Source organism: Lonchura striata, chromosome 3 (assembly GCF_046129695.1).
Source record: "Lonchura striata isolate bLonStr1 chromosome 3, bLonStr1.mat, whole genome shotgun sequence".
Taxonomy (NCBI): domain Eukaryota; kingdom Metazoa; phylum Chordata; class Aves; order Passeriformes; family Estrildidae; genus Lonchura; species Lonchura striata.
The window spans coordinates 4,388,489-4,413,388 of NC_134605.1; the positions used below are offsets into that span (position 1 = coordinate 4,388,489).

A 24,900-nucleotide genomic window follows, 5' to 3' on the forward strand; every position below is an offset into this window, starting at 1 on the left:
CAAGATTACTCATACAGCTTTGTATTATTATTAAAATGACTTATTAAATAAGATAGCTTTTATTTCTGTTTTAACTTTAGTCTTGCAAACGAGTTGATTGTTACTCTTAGGAGAAAGCTAAGTCAATGGCCACTAAATCATCTCTGCACACATACTCACAAAAGATGGAGATTATCCTGGTACATCCCTTCCAAAATGTGGGGGTTTAGGCTATTACTGACAATACACAAAAATGGCAACACTGCTGTTGGTCCTCCTCTTGTCTCCTCTGCCCCAGCAATACATTTCAGCTGAAAGTCTTCACCAGAAACAGTTGAACATTCATGTCCAATCTGAACTTTTTTCCCTCTAGATCCAGCCATCATTTGCTACCCCTCTGCTTATACAATCCAATTTCATTTCGCTCTTCCTCCTACATGATCCTTTGGTCCTTCAATCATGTTCAAAACATCTGAGAGTCCACAGAGCCACAGCTTGAAGTAGGATGAGGTGGATTACCTGAGCTCTTCACACCAAATAGAGAAAATAGGCAGTCCTAGCCCTCAGTTTTGTTTACAACTCCTTCCAGATCAGTTGTAAGGAAAAAGGCCTTTACAGCTTACACAAGGGTAGAAAAATGCATTAGATTGAGTCTGCAAAAACCGCACTTAAAAACAAAACAGGTAAAGTTCACCTGAACCAAGTGATTAAGGGACTGTCAGAACATCTCACTAGAGGGAGCCCCCACCCAGGACATAAATGTACTCAGCTGGTGCAATGAACAAGGATGGCACAAACCTACAGTATTGGAAAATCAGCCCTGAAACTCAATCACTGCTCAAATAGCTGGAGTTTTAAAGTCTAATATACTTTAAAGTATATTAATTTTTTACACAGGTCTCAAGCATCCAATTACAAAATCCCTAAAGCAATACCAAAGAGCTTACCACTAGAGGGAAGAGAAAAACCTACCGCTTGAAAAGTTTATTACAAAAAAACACTACATTTGCACTTTAAATTAATGTTAAAGAAAGATTAGAGCACTCACGAAGTAGTAAAAATAGGTACCAAAGCCCCCTAGTATAAAGCAATACTTATGGCAAAGCAAAAATCTCTTGGCAGTCTATGAGCAAAGGCTGATAAAAGAAATCAAAGAGAGAACAAGTGAGGATTGATGGCAGCGAGGTTCTCAGACACACACTCTTATAAGGGAAGTTTGTTAAACAAGTAACATGACACATTTCTCTTCAAGTTCATAAAAACAAGTAGCAGACTGGATTGCAAGTAAAAAAAAAGATGAAAATAGCAGAGTTCCATCATTTCTAGTCAGCTTTAGAATCCACAGCTTAAAGAAGCAAATTAATTCCAAATTCAACAGAAATAAGTCTGCCCACTACCTCACCCCTGCTACAATAGCTACTAGTAGAGATGTATCCCCACAGGGAAGGCTTCTCTAAGAGAATCTGGAAAAAGAATCTGAGCAAGGGACAAGAATGACATTATCCCCAGACAAGAGGCAGCCCTTCCACTCCTGGAAGAATCCTCAACAAATACTTGACTGGGACAGTAAGCCACTTTTCTTGGGTTGCTGAAAACACAAAGGAGATAAGCGAGCTTTAGAGGAGGGCATCTGACCCTGGCAGAACGTACAGCAGCAATTCTGCTACATATTGTGCTTTTTCCCTTCAGTGCCTATTTTTTCTTTTTTACTTCAGCCTTTGTTTCCACAAGTTTCCTGTACAAACTACAAATGATGAACTATTAGCAATTACTAATATCACATCTAACACAATTTCCATTCCATTTGTTTCTGCATAGGCTTATGGATCATTAAAAAAGACAGATTGTAAGACCTGTAATATTATGTGTCTTCTACTCCTACTAAGTGTGGATGATTGTATAGGAAAGGCAATTGCTTATCTAAATCAAGATAAGCATTATTTCCATATGTTCCATCACCAGGGGAAAAGCATTCACAGATGCACTGCGCTACTTCAAATTTGTAGTACAGATTTGCTCTATCACTTCTTGGACTTAAACAAGATCAGAACCTGAGCACAAGGAAGAAACATCTGTTGCAAACAAATCACTTTCTACCCAGACAAAAATGCACACAACATGCAAGTCAAAAGCACTTGATGATGAACACCAACACCTTCTCCCTGGCTGCACACTCTGCCAATATGGTCTGTTTCAGCTAATTTCCAAGTGGCATAATTGGATTAGCTGAGGACGACAGCCAAGCAGCAAACTCGGGAGGCAAGCAGACACCATGAATCACAGAATGGATGTGGTTGGGTGGCACCTCTGGTGATCAAGTCACCCACAGCAAGTTATCCAGGACCCTGTCCCAGTTGAATTTAAAGTATCTCCAAAGACAGAGATTCCACAACCTCTCCAAGTAACCAGTTCCAGTGTTCAGCCACCCTAACAGTATGTGTGTAGCTTTGTTTTTTAATGCTCAGAAAGAATTTCCTCTTTCAGCTTGTGCCTACTACCTCTTGTCCTGTCACTGTGTACCACAGAGATGAGTCTGGAGAGATCTCTTTTACACCCTCCACTTTATGTTTATAAACACTGATCAGATCCCATCTGGGGTATCTCTTCTTCAGTTTAAACTTCAGCTCTCTCACTCTTTCCAGGCACAGGGGATGCTCCAGCCCCATTATAATGTTTTAATCATCTCTGTGACTCATCTGGTGCATGAACTACACTTTGCAGTTCTGCACCACTGACAAACCGCCTGAGGTCACACTTTGCCCCATCTTCCAGGTCAGGAAGTCGTGGTATCTCCCATCCAAGGTTCCACAGGAGGCATGAAATATCCCCCATCTGCAGGGCTATAACTCACCCCTGGCACAAGTATCACAAAAAGCCCCAAGCTCGCTCGTCAGACCAAGTTTAATACAGTGATAGGACCACCAGCAGCCCTCAAAAAAGGTTGTAAGTGGGAGCCTTGACTTTTCAGCCACATTTAAATGGGAGCCATTGAAGACATTTACACATTACAGACAAAAAGAGTGGCGCACCGTGAGAATTGATCAAAACAGACAGTCCCTCTGAACAACCCACACAACACTCATGCAAAATGCAGTTTTCCTGTGTTACAAGGTCTTGCATAGTCCTTAAACAACCTTTTTCTCAGTCTATCCCACACAGCTCTCTATGTCCCCAAAATAACAAAGCTGAGAGGCAAAAGAACCCTTGAAGTCTGGGAGAGAAAGAAGTGGAAGGAAAGGAGGAGCCTGTCTTTTTTATGAAGTTTTTGTAAACCAAGAGAAGACTTGGTATGGAAAGCTAAAGTACCAAATAACAAAGTTTGAGAAAGGAGTAACAACAAACAAGGAGAACAAGAATAGGAATACATTCCCAATTCTACTTTGTGATGCACCCTTAGCTGCAGGGACATGCAATTGTCAATTCATAAATCAGAGTCTTCTCACTTCAGCAGCAAGCACATTGACAGCAAAGACATAAGTAGGCTGAGACCCTTGGGTATTTGTGTGTTTACTTGAAGAGTCAGCATCCAGCTGTTCTGGTTGCTATGCTTGCTGGAGATTTCATGATTTAAGGTCCACAGAAAAGGCTACTGGTTCAGCTGTGACTGAGAAGGAGATGTGCTTTGTCTGTGTGAAGAAACCCATTCAATCACTGCTTTGTTTGGTTGGGTTTAGAACAAAGACCATCAGAGGTATCCCAGACTTTGTAATGATATAGTTGAATAAAAATGCTGTTGGATATGGTATTTTGCTAAGTCCTCGCCCAAGCCTGATTATCAGTACCTCACTCCAAGTGATACCAAGAATTTCAATACAGATTCTTCTCAATGAACAGCAGCCTGAGTTGTACTGAAGTACATCAAATGGTCAGCCAAGGTCACATGGAGGCAAGAACTACCCTGCATTGCCTCAAACTCAATTCCTACTTTATAACCTCCCTCTACTACAAAGAGCTCATAATTAACAATGGAAGTTCAAAATTGGAGACTCAAACATATGACACTGCTATAGACCACTGTTCATTGCCCCATGAGTATGTTGATACTTGTCTACAAAACTAGAGGCCTACAGGTGATTCCACTTCACGAGATTCCTTCCAAGACAAAGCAGATCCCTTCACTGCAAGAGATGCATTCATACAGCTATTCCTGATGTGTTCAAATTGATCCAGTACCACCTGGGGTAACTATGAGCCTTCATCCAAAACATACCACCAGCAGTGCAGCATTCCCCCACTGACCATTATAAACTGTCTGGAAAAAAATTACTTTTCATGACCAGTCAGGTACTTAGTCCTTGGCAGCACCTGTTTTACTTACCAAAATCTGAGAACCCATTTAAATGGGTAAGCACATACAACATCAAGGAGGATTTAAATAAGTTTATAGTGGGGAACCACAAATTCATTACTTTCATTAACTTATTAAGCTGTCAGACAATTTATTCTACATGTTCTGCTTTTTTAATTCTCTACACCACTGCTGAGCAACGACTTCTCTAGTTGAGTATTACAGGCTTTTGTAGTACTTGAAGTAAAGCTTGGAAATAAAATGTTACTACCAGAAAACTACAAAACTTGTGCAAATCCATCAGCATTTCATGGTATTGTCATTCAAAAATCTTTCTCCCTGACATAGAGTGACAGCTTACCAGGTGGGAGTACAAACTTTAGTTTTCTAGTATTGCAAGATGGTAGGTAAGGCCGGTAGGTAAGGCATAGGGTTTAGGATTTTTTCCTTTTCTTCTTTCTCTCAGGGAATTTTTGCCCATATGTTGCTAGGAGACAAAAATGACCGGGTACTTGAGAGAGACAAAATAATTTGCCAAGCTCAGGGGAGGGGTGCAGCTGGCTGCTCTCTCTCTTGACTTGGGAGCTCCTGTGGGAAAGGCAGAGGTATCACAAGATTTGGGCTGGGGGGCAGCTCCTGGCTTTCTCCTGTGCTCTTGGCATTTGGAAGTGGAACAGGCTGCAGTCACTGTGGGAAAAATTTGCTACCAGTGCAGGGTTCTGTTTTCTGCCTTCTCCTGCCGTGAGGGGAGTTCTGCTCTGCAAGAGCGGCCATTACACAGCTGACCTCACTGAACCAAGGACCCTTCACCACCTCCCTGGGTGCCTCAGGGGAAATCCTGGGATCTCTGAGCCCCTGCAGCCTCCAAGGGAGCCTCTGCTGGCCGTGTTCGGAGCCAGGCAGCCACGGCCCAGCCCCGCTCTGGGGTTTTTGCCGCTGGAGCCACACAGCCCCTGCCCGCTGGGACACCCCGGCTGCGGAGTTCCTGACACATCTCCTTTCCCGTTCCATGATTTCGTTCATCCCTACTGTTCCAGCTTGCACGGGGAATCAGCACCCCCGGCCTGCCCAGCCAGGAGCCAGCAGCGCCCCTGCTGGCCGTGCCCGGAACTGCGCCCAAGGGGAAAGCGCCGGCAGCCCAGCGCGGCTGGGACTGCGCTGGCGCTGCTGGCCTTGCCTCGTGATCCCTCTGCATACTGCTAAAGATCTGTCCTTCCCACTTCTTTCCCTGAAAGCTCCTTACTTTCAAATTTATAATAATTCAGAGGGAAGGTGTGGGATTCCTTAAAATCAGAGGGTTTTGGGCACGTTGCAAAAGGCAGGCCTCAGGGACAGCAGGATGGTGATTAGAGCTAAGCAGTAGCTATAAGATTTGTCAGCAGAAAAATTATACAAGTAGAAAGAAAGGACAAATAGAACAATAGTCTGTATATTAACACTTGGGTAGAATAACTCCCTAAGTTGCAGAAAAGTATATCTGGTGAGATATTAGGAAGGTCTAAGCTTAATAATGGAGCTCTGTGCATTGTATCTTGAGGCTTACAAGCAAGTATTGTATTCTAAATAAGCAAGCATTGTTTTAACTAAGGGTATGTGTGCTTATAATGATTGGATAGAACTACAGTCAATATGCTTTTGCTTCGTGTGATTGGTCAAAAAGCTTTTAAAGTAAGTTGTAACATTAAGTTCTTGATCTGTTGCCTCAATGTGAGCTGTTGGCCTCTTCCCATTGTCATAACCATGTAATAAGACTGATGCTAAAAAATAAACAGCTTGAGACGCATACCACAACAGTCCCATCCTCCTTCGTGACTTGTATATAGCCCCCAGCTGGCGACAGGAAGGGTGTCAGAATCTGAGGCATTGATGATTCTGAGATTGTAGAAAGTCTCTGTCTTTCAGCCCCGCTGCCAAAGCAGAAGCCGTAATTGGTCTGTGCTGGTTCCAAGGTTGTTTATTCTGTTTATCTCTCACATGTTCTGCTGCCCTGCCCAGCTCTGTCCTGCAGGGCAGCGTGTGGGGCTCTGCCCTCAGTGGGATGTTACAAACATTAAATACCAGAAACTCCCTGGGCTGCATTTACAAGAACGTGCCAATATCTGTCACCTACGTTGGACAGTGTGTCCCCAGCCTGAACCAACAGAAAAATGCCAACACCACAGTGAAACATGGAGGGCATGAAGAAGGAGAAAAAGGACAAGGCACACCCAATTTCCTCCATCTTGTCCCCTTTGGACCCCTCATCTAGAATCCTAAAATTTTACTTTTGCACCCGTGCCACACTTAATTATTACTTATATCAAACACTCAGAGCTGGTAATTCATCCTGTAAGATTGAAAACTCTTTTCCATGGACAGAGATCACAGATAGTGTCTCTCGGGGCTCTGTACAGAGGGTTCCTGACCCCCTTCCAGGGTCCCAGGCCTTCCACTAGCAGTTAGCAGAAAAATCTAGCTCTATCTTCTTTTACATACCTACCTAGAAATGAAAGACACACCAAATCTCAGAGCCTTTAAGTCAATATAAGAATGTCTGTGTACATCACCTATTCTCCTGGATTTAGTTATTTGCAGTACATTTACAATCCTTCCCCTCTAAGAACACTGGTGAGAATGCAGAAAGATGGGAAAAAACAGAAAGGAACTCTATTTTTTCTTTAAATATGACTGACCCATACTCTCAGTGACAGCTACATGAAGTCTGGGGTTTGCTTTCAGTGGATGTCGATTCATTAGGAAATCCCACCAAAGAACAGCACTACAACACATAATACACTGGTAGGTGTGCAGTAGAGTACCTTACACAGAAAAGGTTGCATTGAGCACATGGGAATAAATCCAGCACAGGCTGAACTTCATCTACAAGTCATACCTGTGCAGCAAATAGAAAACACAGAACTTGGAGCACCTTTACAGTCTAATCAGCCGTATCAAGAAGACCATCATAAAAGCCCATAATTGCATGAACAAGCCTTTGTGAAAGAGCAAAGGGCAAGATAACACAGGGAAATTATTTAAAGAAAGACAGAGGTGCAACCAGTTTCTTCATATCTTACACTTTCTTCATACCTACTCTGTCTTAGAGTGCAAAAGACTGTATCTTTTGGACAGGAGCCTTTGGGTAAACCCTAGAGAAGTCTTCCAGCACAACATTTGATGACCAACTCCTAGGGATGCTATTAGTGCAAAGGTGCTTGCAGAGAACTACTTCCACTCTCAGAAATAAATGTATTGGCTACATCAGCACACGGCTGAGAAGCTTCATTTTCCAACATGTGCATTCTATAACACCCCATCCTGAAAAAAAACAACTGACAATGTTGGTGAAGGCCCTTGTGACACATTTCTGCAAACATGCCAAGTCAACATGCCTGCAAGTCTCAGGACAATCTCTGTGCACAAACATTATGCTTCTCCCTCACACTGTACATTGGAATAGAAAATACTTTTCAATATCATTTCAATGGTTTTTAAAGGTGTGCAAAATCCAAATTTAACATCTTTCTATTGTATTGTTAAGCCTTCTCTCCAGCAGAGAAGAGCATTTTCTGGGCATTAAAAAAATAAGCAGCACTTCCTACAGGGCTGAGAAATTTTCTCTCAACTTGTTTTACAAATATACATCAGCTAGATGTCCTCACATGGAGAAAACCACTTATCGCTTCACAGAGAACTACTATCATTTAATGGCAGGACTCAATCAACATAGAGGTCTTCTGCAACCTTAACAATCCTATGATTCTACACTACAATTATTCAGACCCTTGCTGACTTAAGAGACATTTTTTCATGTTGAGCACATAGAAATGAATCAAAAAAGGGAATCTGAATAAAAAAGGGAATACTGAATCAAAAAAGGGAAACCAGGCTTATGTTATTTCCAGTGACTGGGTTTTTAACACCTGTGTGATCAAGTGTTCAACTGTGCATGAAGCAAATATAGCTACACATGAAAGTTAGTTAACATTATACAAACAGAGAGCTTGGTGAGCCCAAACTGCACGAGTGATTCCCCAACACCATCAAGGGAGTTAAAGCAGTTATCATTACTTCCTTTGAGTGTGAGGTTAATTTTCAAACTTGTTGCAAGCCTCTCACACACAGAGTTGGGTGGCCTACCCTGTGTCATATAGATTAATTTGGGGGTTTGATTCTGAAATCCCCCACACTCAAAAGAAGCTCACTTTTTATATATAAAAAAGAAGAATGGAAAAAAATAATAATCGAAGAAAAGACAGAAGCCAAAATATATAACCTGTGACTTTTACCCTGCATATGTTAAATTATCTTACTCAAGTCAGCCACCAAAATATTCCAAGCTGGAACCTGCAATTTTTCTCAGCAGTGTCTGAGGAACAGCACATCCCAACTTAAAGCATCACTGCTGCTAAAGTCATCCTCCCTCACACCCTGAACGAGCCTGCCAGCTGACAGCACACTGCATCATCTTGACTTCCCAACTTTACTAAGTACTTCCTTAGGGACCTCTCTACAAAACTTCAGTGCAGTGACATTCAGTAGCTACAAAAAAAAAAAGAAAAAGGATTGTTTCTCATATTACACAGGACGGAAGTTTGAAACTTATGAATGTGCTCAAGATTCATGTTACCAGTAATCAAACATTAAAACTATTCTTTATGGCAAAGATGTACCTAACTTCCCTTTGCATCTCCACCTGCTATCCCTCTCTAAAACCCATCAAGAGCTTGCTGAGCCTCAATAAGGACACCAGTTTATCAATTTATTGTTGAGGGCAGCATGCTTTCCTATGGTTAACTTTTGCCCCTGAAGGAGCTGTCTGACACTGCAGATAAGAGAGCTTTCTCAGCTGCATGCAGAAGAGCCACAACATAATAACTCTATCCAGGACTTGTATAAGCTTAATGCTGTATGGAAGCTACCTTATTAAAAAGGCACAGAGCAGCAGCTTAAAGAGAAGTCATCATGTTAATTACATCAAAGACAAGTGACTTACTTTCTTAGAGAGAGGATTAGCTACACTGGATTTTGTGTTCTTAATCTATGTAAACAGACCTGAACTTTTTAATAATCATCATCTCATACTTGCTGAAAGCAAGAAACTTTTTTGTTTTTCCCAAAGACACTTGAATGCAAACTGTAAAACAAGCGTCATCTCGCTGGCAGCTAACCCATTCAATAAAGGTTATTCACATGAAACTCACCAGAGAATTACAAGGTCAACTGAATACATCTTCATGCTTTTTGTTTACTGTCGTTTCCCTCTACCCCTTACACTAAACACACTGATTTATCTACTTACATCAGGGTTATCACTAACTAGAGATGATTCACCTCCAGGAACCAATGAACACACACACACACACAGATTATTGCTTAGTTTATGCTCAAGTAAACGTGCACCTCAAGAGTGTAGTGGTTTAGGTTTGCCAATCTGAGTTTCCCAGCCAATGCACCAATTCATGTAGTGCCTCTAGCACTAGCCAAACACCAGTGCATCCACTGGAATTATTTACTCATTTTCCGCTGCAAGGTAAGGATTAGGAAGAGAGCAAAGAAGGCTCAAAACTTTAAAGGGAATAAAGAAAATTTCATTAACAGAACCAAAAGAAAAGAAATAGTAAGAAATCAGAATAAACATTCAGACCACTTCTCCTCCCTTTAACTTTTTTTTTTCATACTGACAACATAGACAAATTTGTTATTTTCAGACAGTTTACCACTTAAAAAATAATCTGACTTCAGTTCACTTAGAGGAACTTAAGAGTCTCTCCTGCCGTGCCATGGAGACTTTCCCACAAGAAACAGCTTTCTCGTGGTTTCAATTTTCACAAACAGCAGCTTCCCAGAAAACTGCAATTGTGAAGACCCTCCCATGGTCTGGTAGTCTTCCCATAACTACCACCATGGGTCATCTCAGCTTATTGGGGTTCTAGTATAGAAACAGAAGTTCTCTTCTTTTATCTCCAGGAACCGAGGTTTTCTTATTCTATCCCTGGGGCAAGGTTTCTCATCTCTCTCTCTCTTCAAGCTCCTCATTAGATCACAGCTACTTCAATATCTGCTTGCTTCAACACTGGTGCTTCTGCTCACGGTGATGGCTAGAATGCTACATCCCCCCAAAGCATTCCATGAAAAAAACTCTGGTGTATCAATTTTATCTTCACCATAGCCTTACAGGAGAATCCCAGTCCAAGACTAAGGCACCTCCTCATTCTCCACCCATTGAGGATTTGACTTTCTTAAGTGATTTAACAGGGCGTCAATATTTAAAATTAGCCAGTTAATTGGTTCTGTCATGTCTGAAGGAACCTGCCAAGGTCCTTACAGGGAATCACTTCCATAGCTCATGGATCATTTTTTTTTCCTTAACTAAAAACCAAACTACATTAAACCACGACAAAGGGTTGTTCTCACCTCTGTACTGTGCAAGTCTATCTTTGGAAATCAATAGGCAAAGTAGGTATTGGGAGAGCCAGAAGGGTGTGTGGGGTCACCAGATCATATGGTCAGATCTGTACCACTCTGCAGCTTTGTGTCTGTTCAGGACACATCCTGAAAGGGCAGCCAAGAGCTCGAGGAAAGCAGAGCACACGGGACTCAGGTTACACCCTCCTGCCCTGGCAGCCTTGGATATCTGCCACTGCCAAATACCAACTCAGCCTTAAAGTTACTCCACATTGTGCCATGGGCACACAGACTCCTGGACACCTTCAGCACAGACTAAGAAGCTGCAAACATGGCTTGCCCTTCTTACGCCTCTAATTCCTTTGCTGCTTCCTTAATATCCATATAACATGGACAGAGTAGAAATGAGCAAACACGTTTTCAGCCCTGTCCACAAAAAGCATGTTAATTACACAAGTATTCAAAACACTTAATTACCACAATCCTCACACAATTCACAGAAACCACAATTGTTAGTATTTTCATGGTGCTTCCCCAGCTATTATACATAGCAATTAACAAGCAGTGCTCTCCATGTGCATCTAGGAGACATGGCTTTCTAACCTTAAACACACCAGTCTTGAAGAGACCTTGTGATAAGATGTTTAGCATGAGTAACAGTGATATGCCAATACATGAAAAGTAAGGACAAAACCAAATACAGCATGAGTTTAGGTGAAGCTGGAATTCACATTCAGGGCCACAGGTAATAGAGGAGACCCTGAACAGTGGCACACAAGTTATTGCTGTTTTCTGTGTGTACTCAGCAGAAAAACTGCTGCACTCTGAACTTCCCCAAAGCAAGAGTTTCAGTAGCAAAAGCTTTTTTTTTTTTTTTTTTTTGCAAGATAGCAAAAATTACACTAAGCTGTCTCAATTTATTTTCATCCTTTCCACTCAGCTAAGAATCTGTTATAAAGACAGTTGCTACAGTCATTGTAAGAAAAAAAAAATCACAATGAAAGCTGATGGACTTGGATCTTTGGTGGGGGAATGGTCTTGAAACACACAGGTTTCACACAGCTCTTACCGACAGATCTTGTGATTGTCAAACTGTTCTAACAATCTCAATGTTGTAGTTGAACATAATTTCCTTTTCTGTATAAATCACTGATAATATTGAATGGTTTAGAGAGATGCCATTTCTTAATTGTAGCTATCTGGCTGAATTTCACTGCAGCTTAGTAGTGGTGTCACTTTCCAAAGTCTAATAATAATCACTTTGGCTCCTGGTTCCTGCAGGACAGATATTCATATCAAGCAAGGCTGCATGGAGATACTGGAGAGTTACTTGTGCTAGTTACCCATCTCAAGAAATGCTAGTCAGAGCTCAGTCTTACTACACAATTTCTTTTCACCATGCAGCATTTGGACTGGCTCATCTACATGCTTTGTCTCTGTAATCTTGTGTCAACCCACTGTGAATATTTAGAAAGCTACACATTGATAGTACAACAATGGTTTTATTAAATCCAAACCTTATGATTATATGTAAAACCCTCAGATCAATTTGAATAGTTTAAGCCATATCATTTTCTTAAAAAATAGCAGATTAAAAAGATTCAGAGACTGCCAAAACATCTAAACATATTTCAAGACTTGTTTAAAAGGACTGCAGACCTTTTGTGTCGTTTAACCTTAAATAAAAATAAACTTAGTTATCACGTCCTTCCATTTTAACTTCATCCTATGAAAAGCAGTTCTTACCACTAGTAAAGATCTTTAAACCACCACCTAAATTTGCTGTTTTCTTGGCATCACTGTCACACCAATGAATTCCAGGGGCTGTGAGAGTCAGCAGGACTATCAGCTGCCTGTAGTTAAACAATATCAATTATTCCATTTTCTGAATTATCCAGTTAGTACAACAAAATGTTTTTCTACCAGTGACACACAAAACTCAATGACAACAAAATTACCAAGACCCTAATTTTTAAAAAAGCTTTCCAGAAAAGTTTTCAGAAGTCATCTCTCAAATTCACCACTGCAGAATAAAGATATCTTTGGGAATTAGTGTGTACCCAACAAAAAGTTAATATATGTATTTAACTTCAAAATACACTCTAGTTGTCTACATGGTGGCATTTAATTCACAGAGCAACATTTGTGCCTGTCGCTGTACAAGATGAGTGCCTAAGAAAGTGGCATGTAATAAATAGCATTGAAACAAAGGGATATAAATTCCAGAACTTCATAAAACAAGTTCATTATTCACATGTTGTCAGGAGGACACTCTGTTTCAAAGTACATGAGGAAACAGATGAGATGTATGTACTTTTGGTCTATCTGAAGGATAAAAAGTGGAGAGAATGATACATTACAGGATATTCACACTATCCAGACCTCTACAGCAAGCTCATTCTTTGTTTCCAAAGTGGACAACTCCTCATTTCCTTAATAAATACTTAAAGCAGAAAAAGTTTATATTTACTGGACTACTTCAAGAAAAAAGTTTTGCCTTCCTACCATCCCCTCTTGACATTAAGGAGAGCCATTTGTCACTAATTGTCCCTTTTCCTTCCACTGCTGAAACACTTGATCTCTGAGATCCACTTGTGCAGCCTGGCAAGCAGCACACCAAAAATCAGGGGTGTTGACAGCATAGCCCTTCTGGAAATTACTATACCCACATCAGATTGCTTCCCTTAGTGCAGAAAAGTGGGCACAAACCTTAGTCTCTGCATTCCACTTTTTGCCACCCTCTTCCCAAAACAAAGACTTAACACAAACATTGACAAAATTCCATGCCAACACACACCAACCTAATTTCTTATGGCTAGTCATGTCCATATGAGGAGACCCACAAAAAATGTAGTTTTTTGGGTTTTTTTTTTTTTTGTTTTTTTTTTTACTCACAGCAGAGCATTTTAAAAGATACTGCCTCTTTGAACTTCCAAATATTTTAAATAGCTTTGCTGCCAGCAAAGAGAGAAAGCCCTTGCCAGCTGCCATTCAGTATCTTTACTCCTCAGGAGCCTTTACACAGATGTGCATCCCTCATGTTGCTCTGTTACAAAGACTTCCATCCTCACCAAAACACTGAACTTCTTCCAAGCTTTGCTGGTTTTCTTCAGAATTTAGTTCTGAACACAACTTCTATCAAAGGGTAGAAGAGGGGTAGGGAAAAACTTTCTTCCACAAACTAAAGTATGATCTTCCAATTTGCCAATAAAGAAGTATCCCAGCAGTGAGATTGATTCCTTCCCAATATTAACCTCTTAGGTCATTTCAGTTTGCATAATTCCACATGCAGACTTTTTAATAATCTGCCATTAGACTTCGATGTAACAAAAATGTATGCCTAACTGGAACTCCCCAACACCTTGCAGTGAGTCATTCACATTTAGAAATGGGCACTGTGAAAGTTTTACATTGTCCACTCAATTTTTCCTAATAGCCAGTACAAAAACTTGTACAGTATTGAACACCCATAATCTCCAGCTGAGTACTGAGTGTGTTTGTGAATGGCTGCCAGCTCAGATGCTCTGCTCTTCTCTACAGCTTCTTACTCCAGCAGCTGATTGATTGTGCCTGCTTCACTTGATTTGTTCTTGGTTGTTTTCTTGATTTCTCCTCATCACTCTTCCTGAACAGCCACTCTATGCTTTACCAATCAATCTGTCATTTTTTTTACTGTCATAAAATTCAACACCCAACTCACTTTCGGGAGTGAATTGTAAAGAATTTTTTCCAAATTCCCCATCAGGTGATGTTTTGGTTTGACAAATACACAGAAGATTTTATTTTCACCACCTCTCCCCTTCAGATCCCTTCTGTTTGTCAGTGCAAGCAGCCACCTTGCACTTGAAGGAAATAACAAAACTTGAACACGGCGTCGTCAGATCATCACCATTTCCATCACACCTGGGGCTTCACTTGTTCTCTCACCAAATTCCCTCACACCTGGGGCTTCACTTGTTCTCTCACCAAATTCCCTCACACCTGGGGCTTCACTTGTTCTCTCACCAAATTCCATCACACCTGGGGCTTCACTTGTTCTCTCACCAAATTCCCTCACACCTGGGGCTTCACTTGTTCTCTCACCAAATTCCATCACACCTGGGGCTTCACTTGTTCTCTCCAGAATCTCACTCAGGCTGTACCTGTTGCCTTCTGTATGTCCCATCAAACAGCACAAAAGTTCTCATCAGCAGTAAGATTTAAATTCTAGTTTTTCTGTAATTAAGCTCAAAAAGACAGCTTTTAGACACACTTGATACCTTCAGAATGGGGTCAACATTTAAGAGAAATAAAGTTTGAAACAAAGAATCACATTAATACACATACTTCTTTTAATTCTCCTAATCAGTTGGAACGCGGAAGCATTTCAGCAGCCCAACCTTCCAGAAGTTCACTATTACACATGGCTTACTTACAACAAATACATCAAAGAAAAAGAGTCACTATGGATATTTTCTCCTGAATGTATAGTGTAACAAAACCTTCATGCAGCAGAGAGGCGTTGTGTTCCAGCACAACTTTTGCCTTCCAGCATTTTTTACAGTGTACTGGGTACTAACAAAAAGAATTCAAGAGCAGCTACAAGGAAATAAATTCACCACTGCCATGATTCAATACCCACATATTAGACACTGATATTTTGCTCCTGTCAAGTGTTACAGCAGTCACAACATAAATCCACACCTTGTCACTTACAGCAGCCCAAGTAATGCAACATCTGTGAATTTCAGTGCTTTACAGAGAATCTGAGAGTAGCTGGGAAAAAAAAACCTATTTTGGGCTAGGAGGGATAGCTAAAGAGTCTCCCAGTTAAACCACATGACATACTGTATATTCCCACATACCACAGGCCTCCAAGATCACCTTGCAAGAAGTCAGGCATTCTTTTTTATTTTTATGCAGCCTTTGTTGTCTAGATGGACAGGCTTCCTGATGTTGCAAGATATAAATGACCTACTCAAATGGGAGAAAGATCTATGGGTACTGATGTAATACAGCTACTCAGCAGGGCTGAAGAGCTCAGCAATCTCTTGACATATTTTCACTTTGGAAATTATTCCAGACGCTTTTAGGATAGACAATAGTAATAGCTGCTTTTGACAAGGACATCTGAAAATCTGCGAGCTCCTTCAGATTGTGCTAAAATAAGTGTTACAGCCTTCCAGTTTAAAAACAGCTGATCAGCTCCATGCCTCATTTCACCTGGACTATCACCATAAAGACTATGTTCACCTGCAGCCTGAGGTTACTCTACACACCTCTTCACCCAGACCAGTATTTCCCTTTAATAATAACAAAAGGGTCAGAAAATTAGTCCTATATCTGCAGAGGTAGGAAGCACTTCAGATCTCATAGTTAGATACTTCTTAAAAAAAACACGGGCTTCAGCCAAGAAGGATAGCAGTATACAGAAAAAAAAAAAAAAAAAAGAAGAGGAGAAAGAAACTAGCTCAGAAGTCATCCCCATTCCTCTGTACCCTTGCATTAATGAAAGGGAACTAGACAGAAAACAAGTCATTGTAACAGAATTACTTGCAGAGTAGAAAAGTCTGTAAGCAAATAGGATTCACATTTTTGGTTAGTTCTCACTGCAAGTATCTAGATAACTCTGCTGGTGATCACAACCATGATAAGGGTGCACACACTAAGGAAACTGGAGTTAATCCTGGCCAGAGGAACATCAGTTCCTCAGCCCAAGAAAGCAGGCAGGACATGTAGGTAAGGGAGGCCCCATCTTCTCCAGTTTCTGGATTCTTAGGAAATAACACAGCTCGCACACTTAGCCTCTGCTTTTGGGTCACCTGCAGCATCGTTTTGCCCAGGTTCCCCCATATCATCATGCTCAGTAATTTTAGGCATAGCTGATTGCTGGAGTATCTAGAAAGCAAGATTCCTGCAGAGAAGATCTATTTCACACACTTAAGGGTTAGTGACTCCATCTGGGAATACCAAGAGAGTTCTGGGACACCAGTGAGGTGTCCAGAAATTTAAGAAATCTTGTCGAGTTTCTTTTGTCCCCGTCCCAATTTTAGACTATCACTGTTCAAAACAACATGGGTTCTAAGTTTTGGCCTTCCTTGAAGTAACTTCAGATTGAGAAAACAGAGTGGTCTATATTTCAAAGACTCCCCCACTTCACTTACCATCACTTTCACTCTTACTTTTTAAGTCTTCCATCCACGTTGGAATAGTTTTTAATGCAACATAATCCCCCAAGTACTCTTTGCGTCTTTCTTCCAAGGTCATCTTCAGCAAACGCTCTGTTTAGGGGAAAGAGAAATAAGAAAAGTTTGGCAAGCTTTCATACATTGTTGCATACGAGTGACACAGTGACCAGTGCACTGCCCTTGATGAATGAAATGCCACTTGAGGGGACCAAGCACGAGTGATGCAGTGAGTTACAACAGGAGCTAACCACGGTGCATCTCTACAAGTGCACACACCTATTTCTGGCCATCCCAGTTCTGCAAAGTCAACACCTCTTCCCCACACTCTGGGGGGAGAGGCTTCCTACCCACATCACTATGTGCTGCTTCTTCCTGCCACTTTAATTCCTGTGTCAGAGAACAGCAATTTTAGTAGGGAATTGTTGTTTTATAGGGAGTTTTCAGGTATGAAAGTCTGTTCTGCAGGTTTTGCATTTGTAAACCAGAACTAAAAAAAAAAACAAAAAACACAAAAGTTCACAAAAGTGAGCCTGGTGGGAAATGAACAAAATGCTACTACGTGAGAAAAGAGATCAGAGCTACAGCAAATGTTTTTCAATTGCTAGGTGTCTGGGGTGGTAAAAAAGGCAAGTTTAGCTTTAGAGATTTTCATGGGAATATTAACAGGACACACCTAGTTACCACACCAAAATACATATGGACGGTTGTTTTTGTTTTCTGAGATGCCACCACCTCTTTTTTCAGATGTTTCATGAAAAGTAAAGCCTCAAACACCACACAAGTATGACAGCAACTGCCAACTTCACTCTTCTTCTGACCCTGCTGTAAATGGACTTTTACAGTAAAAAAAAAAAAAAAAGCCATCACAATGACCCAAAACTGCAAGCAACCCCAGCACTTTAGCTCATTTCTGCAGTCACATACTCTTTTCCCTCCCTACCTCATCAATGCTTAGTATTAGCTCAGCACAAGATGAAGAGCTTTTTCCCCTACCAAAAGAAGAGGGGGAAAGAAAAAGACCAGTAGAGAACATCAGGACACCCGTACTCAAATTTCTCCGTCTGTTTTTACGGTAACACTGTGCTACTTTAACCACATTAGTTTTTCTTGACATGTTAATCAGTAATAAATGCTTTTCAATGACTGAAGAACTTTTAGGGGTGTGGGGAAAGACTAGATCTGTATTATTTGCATTTTACATAAAGGACTACCCAAACAAAAAGAACATTTCTCAAGTTGAAGCAGCAAAGGATGAACACGGAAACTGCTTCTCAGATCAAATCTTAAACCAAGAAAGAAAATCACTGGGGTCTGGTTTGAGGTTCTTGTGTGTTTTTTTCAAAATAGAGTTTCCTAATTATGTAGACTGCAGTCAGCACAGTCTAATAAAGCAAGTCTTGAGCACAGCCTTCCTTAACAAAATAAGTTTATTTTAGTATTTTTTACAAAGAACTACCAATTTCTGCGGTTGACAAAAACATTTCTCTTTCCTTATTCAGCCTGGTATCTCAGTGGGATATTTACACCTGCCATTAGAACTGACTAATGAGGATCACCATTCTGCACAGCAGCTGTGTACCCACCTCCGCTGCCCAACTCCAGGCATACGAAACTCCAAGGATGTGAAATGCACACTGGAAGTCCTACAGGTGGGCAGACCTGAGAGAGCATGTCAGTTTTGAGGGACTGACAAACAGCTAGCCTAGGTGCCTTTTGCAGAAGAGTGCCTTCAAAACACAAGTTCTTCTCTGTAGGAAGGTTTTACAAAAGTTTCCTCTTGTGAGTCAGCAGCAAGAACTGAAACTGAGTCTTACAAACCTCCCGGAGGATGTTCCCAACAGCCTTCACTGCAAGCACAGTTTTCTGCCTGTGGCAGAAATTTGGGAAGTTTGCAGACAGCCCAGTCCTGTGTCCAAGGCTCTGAAATCACCTCCACTCCTGCTCCTACTCCGTTTCAGCTGTCCTCATGGAAGATCTCCCCTGAGAGGACGTGGACCAACCTTTAATTACCAAGAAAGTAATTAAGAAAAGCGAGCGTATTGTCAGTGGGTTTGAACTCAATATTTAGCAATCAGTGCTTTTTTCATTTCAAGAAGTGCTTCAGAATATAAAAGGCTGAGAGCAACTGGACTCAGGGCTTCATGGGAAGAACAGAGCCAGTGAGCACAGCCAGCTTTGCAGGAGTTCAGGGGGGCTTGTAAAAGGTAAAGACCTGACAAGATTTGATTTCCAAAGTACTGACTGGGTAAGAAGGAAGGAAGTTTGGCTTCTGTAGTTTTCTTCTCTATTAAACGAGGTACTTGATAAGAGCAGTCTTACAGAGCTAAAAACTGAAGGGCAATGCCAGCAATGAAGAGAGAAGCTTTTTCTGCCCTCCTCACTCAGAGTACTCAGGACCAACATCAGCATGGTGCTGAAAAACTTATTGTAGCAGAAGACTGGCAAATACTCTTCGTTCTCACTGGGCAAAAAGACAGGGAGTTATGGCCAGCTAGCACTCAAAAATGCCTCCTGGATGGAAAAGCTTCAGCAGCACTGATATGCATTCAGCAACATCACCACGCTGATGGAGACCACCATCCTCATAACATGCTGAGACACCAAAAGTGTGTCAGCAGCTCCAGTTTCCAGCCCCTCCACCCTGCCCTCCTTACTAATGGCTCGAGTTCACCTGCCAAGCTGTGAATTCACATAGACAATAACAGAGCTGAGACATTAACAGAGCTGAAAGAGACAAGTGAGAGTAATAATAACATCCACTGGAGCCTACCAGCAACTTTTCCCCATCTGCTCCTTTCATTTTTCAAAGGTGAAACATACAGCATTAAGGAAAAAGTAGGTTGTAACTGATCACACATAAACAATGTTCGAGACAATTTAACTTTCTTCATTGAAAACAGAAAGCTGCCAGGTAGAAATTTGTTGCCTCACCTTTACTACAGAAACATGGTTTGCAAGATGGTTTGAAAGAAAAAGACTCACTTCATTTGAGAGGAGTTTGACAGGAGCAACTACCCTACAGAAAAATAAGTTCATTTCTGTTTTAACAATTTTTCCTTAGAAACGTGCACCTGAATCCTCTTCCTTGAACTGGTCTTCTGCCTTCTTAGCTTGAAACATACGTAGAGTCACAAGGGTGATGGAAGAAAAAAAGAGAACTTAAAATATGACCCTCTGATAGGTATTTCTTCCTCTCCTCATCTATTACTACGTTATTTGGAACACACCGGGCAAGAAGCTTTCCTCCTCACAGATGTAAATGTTGTACTTCCACTCTGAATTTTTTTTCTTATTTTTATATTGGTCTCCCCGGGATCAATATAAAGTACAAACAAAACAATGCATCAAATGCTTGGCCCACAGTTTTCATGCTCTGGAGTTTGGCTTAGGGGCTTTATAAACTGAGAATACACGGGTCGGAGTCCTTAAATGCATAAAAGGATAAAAATAAAAATGCATAAATAGTTCAAAAGGTGGGACGTAGGGGTGCTCTGAGACTCCCATACCCCAAACATTTCACCCCGCCTGAACGGCACTAGGATCCGAACTGATTACACCAATGAGCCCAGTAAACCACGCTTCCTCTCAGAAAACAAACGCACAGAGAGGAGAAAAAGCACGTTTTGAGAGCATGTGCCCAACTTTCCGGCCTGAAACCCTCCCGCAAGGTGACTTGGGGGCGGGAAGCCCTGCGGAGAGGGGTTGTTCATCGCTTCCCTCCGCCCCAGGGCTGCACAGCCGGCGGGCACGCCGAGGCGCGGGGGAAACACGCCGAGCTCCCGCACGGCCGGGCTGCCGTGCGGGCTTTGAGCCAGGAGAGCCCGGCACAAGCGCGGGGAACGCGGAGCTGCCCCTTCCCCACCCCGTCCCTTCAGCGGGAAGCGCTGCCCGACACCCCTCCGAGAGCACCGGGACCACCCCGGCGCTCCCCTCGCTCCCTCCCGCCGAGAGCAGCGGGCCCGGCCGGCGCGGAGGGCGAGAATACCTTTCTCCTCCCGCCACAGCTTTTTCCGCTTGTTGCCGGGGTACATGGTGGCGTGGCTGGCGGCGGCTTTGAGCTGCAGGTTCCCCAGGCTCACGAGGGGGTGGAGGAGACGCCGTGCCAGAGCCAGAGCCAGAGCCAGAGCCGAGCGATGCCGCCGCTGCCGCCGGGTCCGGCTCCGCGCCCGCCGCACGGTGCCCGTCAGCCGGGTCACGCCTCGCTCTGCCCCGGCACCCCCGCAGCGCCCGCCCCGCTCCGCGCCGCCCGTTGGCTCCGGCAGCCGCCGCTCAGCCGCCGCCTCCTCCTCCCGCACCCACCGGGAGCAGCCCGAGCGCGGCGGCGCCGGCTCGGCGGATCTGCGGGGAGCGCGTTGTGCGGGGACACGGCGCGGCCGGGGCTCGGGCGTGCGCTCGGCGCGGCGCTCGCAGCCCCCGCGGGGCGAGAGGGAGGGAAGGAGCGGGCGGACAGCCCCGTCCCGCCCCGCCACCGCCCCCCGCCCGCCTCCTCCGCCCCTCTGCTTCCGGGTTGCGCCGGGCCCGGGCTGTGCCCGGCCGCCGCGGCTGTTGCCGGGCGACGGCGCCGGGCGGCCCCGGAGCTCCCGCGGCGCGGGGAGCTGCCCCGAGCGGCTTGACGGCAGCGGCTGCAGCTGCCGGGTGAGGATTCCGGCAGCGCGGCTGAGCTGGCGCGTCCCGAGGATGGTTCAGGGTCTGGGGCGCAAGTGCTGTGAGGAGCAGCTGAAGGAGCCGGGGATGGTCAGCCTGGAGAAAAGGATGCTCATAGATGGGCTTGTCAATCTCTAGAACTCCCCGAAAGGAGGCTGCAGCCATGTGGTCCCATGTAACCAAGTGTTAAAAATGGAAATTTATTCAGACAAATTAAAAATTAAAATAGTTTTATTAGCTGTCAAATTCTATCTAGGCAGCCACGGAAAAAACAGTGCCGAGGCCGGGGATCAACCCTAGGTGTGCCACAAGGAGTCACCTCAGCAGAGGTTTTCCCCTATGCTCACGCACCTCCATCCTGGCGCAAGAGGTTTTTATAGGGAAAATTCAGCCCGAGGCCAAGATTTCAGCAATCAGTCTTTTCTTCCATTCAGAGACCATAGGTTAATAAGATTTTCTTTCTTGGTGATGAGGAAAAAAAATTCAGTGTCCAGAGTTGTTGAATACCTTGATGAAGTGCACATGTATTTTCCTGAGGATTTCCATGATATCCATCTCAGGTATCCCTCCAGACATGGCCCATCTCCTGGCCAGGCCACATCCTTTTACTTGTAAATCAGGTTTCAACATACACCAGGTTTCGCCTGCAAGAGTTGGGGAGGCTTCTAATACAAAAGAGCATAATCTGACAAGTATCCAATATTACATATTTCATACAAGGAATGGCACAAATGATGTTTACTACACATAACACCAGCATGAGGACATAGTCTTTAACTGGGCCAGGGAGGTTCGTGTTGGACATTGGGAGGAATTCCTTCACAGAAAGGGTGATTAGACATTGGAATGGGCTTCCCAGAGTGGTGGTGGAGTTACCACCCCTGGAGTGGTTGACATGTCCAGCCTTTTCCTAAACAATCTGGTCTTCACTCAAAGGTTGAAGTCGATGACCTCGAAGGTGGTTTCCAACCTATTTGATTCTGAGATTCTGTGACTCCTGGGATCCCTACACCACACTCCCAGCCCCTAGTCCCACCTATTGGAAAATCACCTCTGCCTGCAGCAGAGGCCAAGGTCTGCCCAGGTCCAAGGGTCAAGGAAGGCACCTTGGCCCCTGTGTCACTCAGCCTTCTCTGTAACAAGAGTAATTTTCTCCTTCGCACCAACTTCCGTGGACTAAATAAATAAAAACAAAAGCTTCCCTACAACTTACAAATTCTCTTAGCTTCACTTGTGCCCCACGGAGGGAAAGTTCCTTCCCATGCAGGTGAATGGATTTAGCCCTGGAGCATAGCAGGTGCTTGACTTAGAGCAGGAGTGATGAGGGGCTGGTGTGACAAAGGACACATCACAGCCTCACTGTGCTTATTTGACACAGCCTCACCAAGACAGAACAGTTGACAGGGGTACAGAGGTGTCCAATTGAAGTCAAACACAGAGTCTACATCTGCTCATATGGAAAATGGAATTCCAGGTAAATCGTACAGAGAATGTCTTATGTGCAGCCCCTGGTCAGGGACTGGATTTTCTCTTGTGACACACTTTTGTGCTTTACGTGTATCAAAGAAAGGTGAAATACAGCTTAGTAACATTTCAGTAGCAACATTTCACTTCTTTTCTCATAGTATTTGCTAAACACAAATGTTAGCATCTCTACTATAACCATTAATTTTGGTACAGTTCCTTACAGTGGAATCATTAATCTTATCCCACTTGCTGATGCAGGAAAGAACCCAGTTTACTTTTTAATAAATCAGACTGAGTCCTCTTTACAGAGCATATTTGAGCATTCATATTAGACCACCTATTGAAGGGTTATTGCTATCTTTACCTGATTTCTTTGCTTTGCCCAGGTGATGTGCCTTGGTAGCCCAAGCACAATCTTCTCATCTTGATAAGAAAAATGAGAGGGAAACCAACAGGTAAATTTTTATTTTCTTCTTTTTACGTCTATTATGTGGAGCAAATATTTGAATGCATATCCTAGATCACTGAATATTTACCAGGCTACTGAATATTCTGGTGTCCTGTGGGATCTGTTCCACATTTTATAAATCAATGTTTATTGGACCAGAAGGGGAGAAAGAGAAAACTTAGCTCTCATCCTATAGAGGCCATCTGCATGCATTCTGCAGTTTCATTTGTAAAAGCAGCTACAACAGCCATGATTTTGGAAAATATCTAAAGCAAGTATGTGCGTATATAAAGCATATATAAAAGGCATATCTAAAGCATTTGTAAAAGTAGAAAGAAAATGAAGCCTGATGTTTACACCAGCACCAAATTAAAGACAAGATAAAAGACAGGAATAAAACTGGTCTTCGGCTTAAAAATAGAAGTGTCCAAATGTTACAATTCCAGTAGGGAAATTCTTACTGTATTTTACATTTTTTTCTTCAGGTGCTGGTGATACAATTGATCCCACTGAAGAAGCAATAAATTGTGCCACTGACTGATACGAGCGTGATCTGTCTTTTTACACTTGTTGATTCTGGAGGCCTGAAGGCAGAGAAACAATCAGCATTATCATACATGGTGGGAAAATTCACCTAAAAGTTGCATTTCAGTACTTGGATGAAAACCAATCATGCTGCAAACTGGGAGATTATTTTCTGAGAACACTGTAGTGAGCTGGCATACATTGAGGGCTAAAGCAATGCTCAGAAGGGCTCAAAAAACTTCTGTTGAAAAAATGAATATGAAAATAGCAGCAACAGAAAATTGGTGTTGATCTAATGATTTGTGTGTATTTGGTCCATCCAAGGCCTAGTGAACTAAGTTCAGAATGGTGGCATTCTGCAGAGGAAGACGGGAAAACTGAGCAATGTCCAAAATTAGTATTTAAGAGATATATAGCCTAGATAGAATACTAATAGCTGCAAAAATGAACATTTAACATATGGATAAAGTAATGACTGGTTAGAGAGTTCCCATTGGAGATATAATAGAAAATGTAAATTAATATGAGAGGGAATACTATGCTATAGAAATGAATAAATGTACCAAAGAAGAGCTAGAGCCTCTATCCAAACTGCTGGATCATCCCACTGAACCAGCATTAAGGCTGCTACGTGCATCATTTCCTGACCAAAATAAACCATCCTGACCAAAATAAAGGCAGTGGCACAGCAAATCCTGGGCTGAGCCCTTGCAGAGCAAAGCTGAGCAGATCTGGGGCCCTGCAGGAGGAAGTTTGGGGCTGCTGGGTGAGCCCTGGCCCCGTGGAGGTCAGCCGTGGCACACCAGGAGAGTGGGTTTGGGATGCAGATTTTAAAGCAAGGATCAAAACATCAGTTGCTGGAGAAATAGAGAGGATGGGAATGGAAGTTGGCTGCTCCAAGTCTTGAAAGTCTTAAAAACATTTGAAAAATTCTGTGTCAAAGAGGGAAGGGCAAATTAGTGCCACCTTCACAACCACAGCATGGTATAGGGTCA

General features: G+C 42.8%; 1 protein-coding gene and 1 long non-coding RNA gene across 7 annotated transcripts in view; one reads left to right on the forward strand and one right to left on the reverse strand.

Annotated features, from left to right (window-relative positions):
- The window catches only part of MACROD2 (mono-ADP ribosylhydrolase 2), an 855,789-nt gene extending 834,746 nt beyond the window's left edge, over positions 1–21,043 (reverse strand). For 5 of the 6 annotated variants that reach the window (XM_077781852.1, XM_021527839.3, XM_021527838.3 and 2 more), the window contains exons 1-2: positions 20,807–21,043; positions 16,798–16,914 (exon numbers count right to left, since the gene is read on the reverse strand). In XM_077781852.1, coding sequence (XP_077637978.1) covers positions 16,798–16,914; positions 20,807–20,852 — 163 coding nt within the window. In that variant the 5' untranslated portion in view covers positions 20,853–21,043. The remainder of the gene's footprint in view (positions 1–16,797; positions 16,915–20,806) is intronic. The other variant, XM_021527840.3, reaches the window with a different exon arrangement.
- Positions 21,044–22,746: 1,703 nt separating this feature from the next.
- LOC110469269 (uncharacterized) lies at positions 22,747–23,921 on the forward strand. The gene is made up of 3 exons (XR_002465220.2): positions 22,747–22,939; positions 23,319–23,387; positions 23,866–23,921. It is a non-coding gene; the product is annotated as an uncharacterized LOC110469269 (long non-coding RNA).
- The last annotated feature ends 979 nt before the right edge of the window (positions 23,922–24,900 follow it).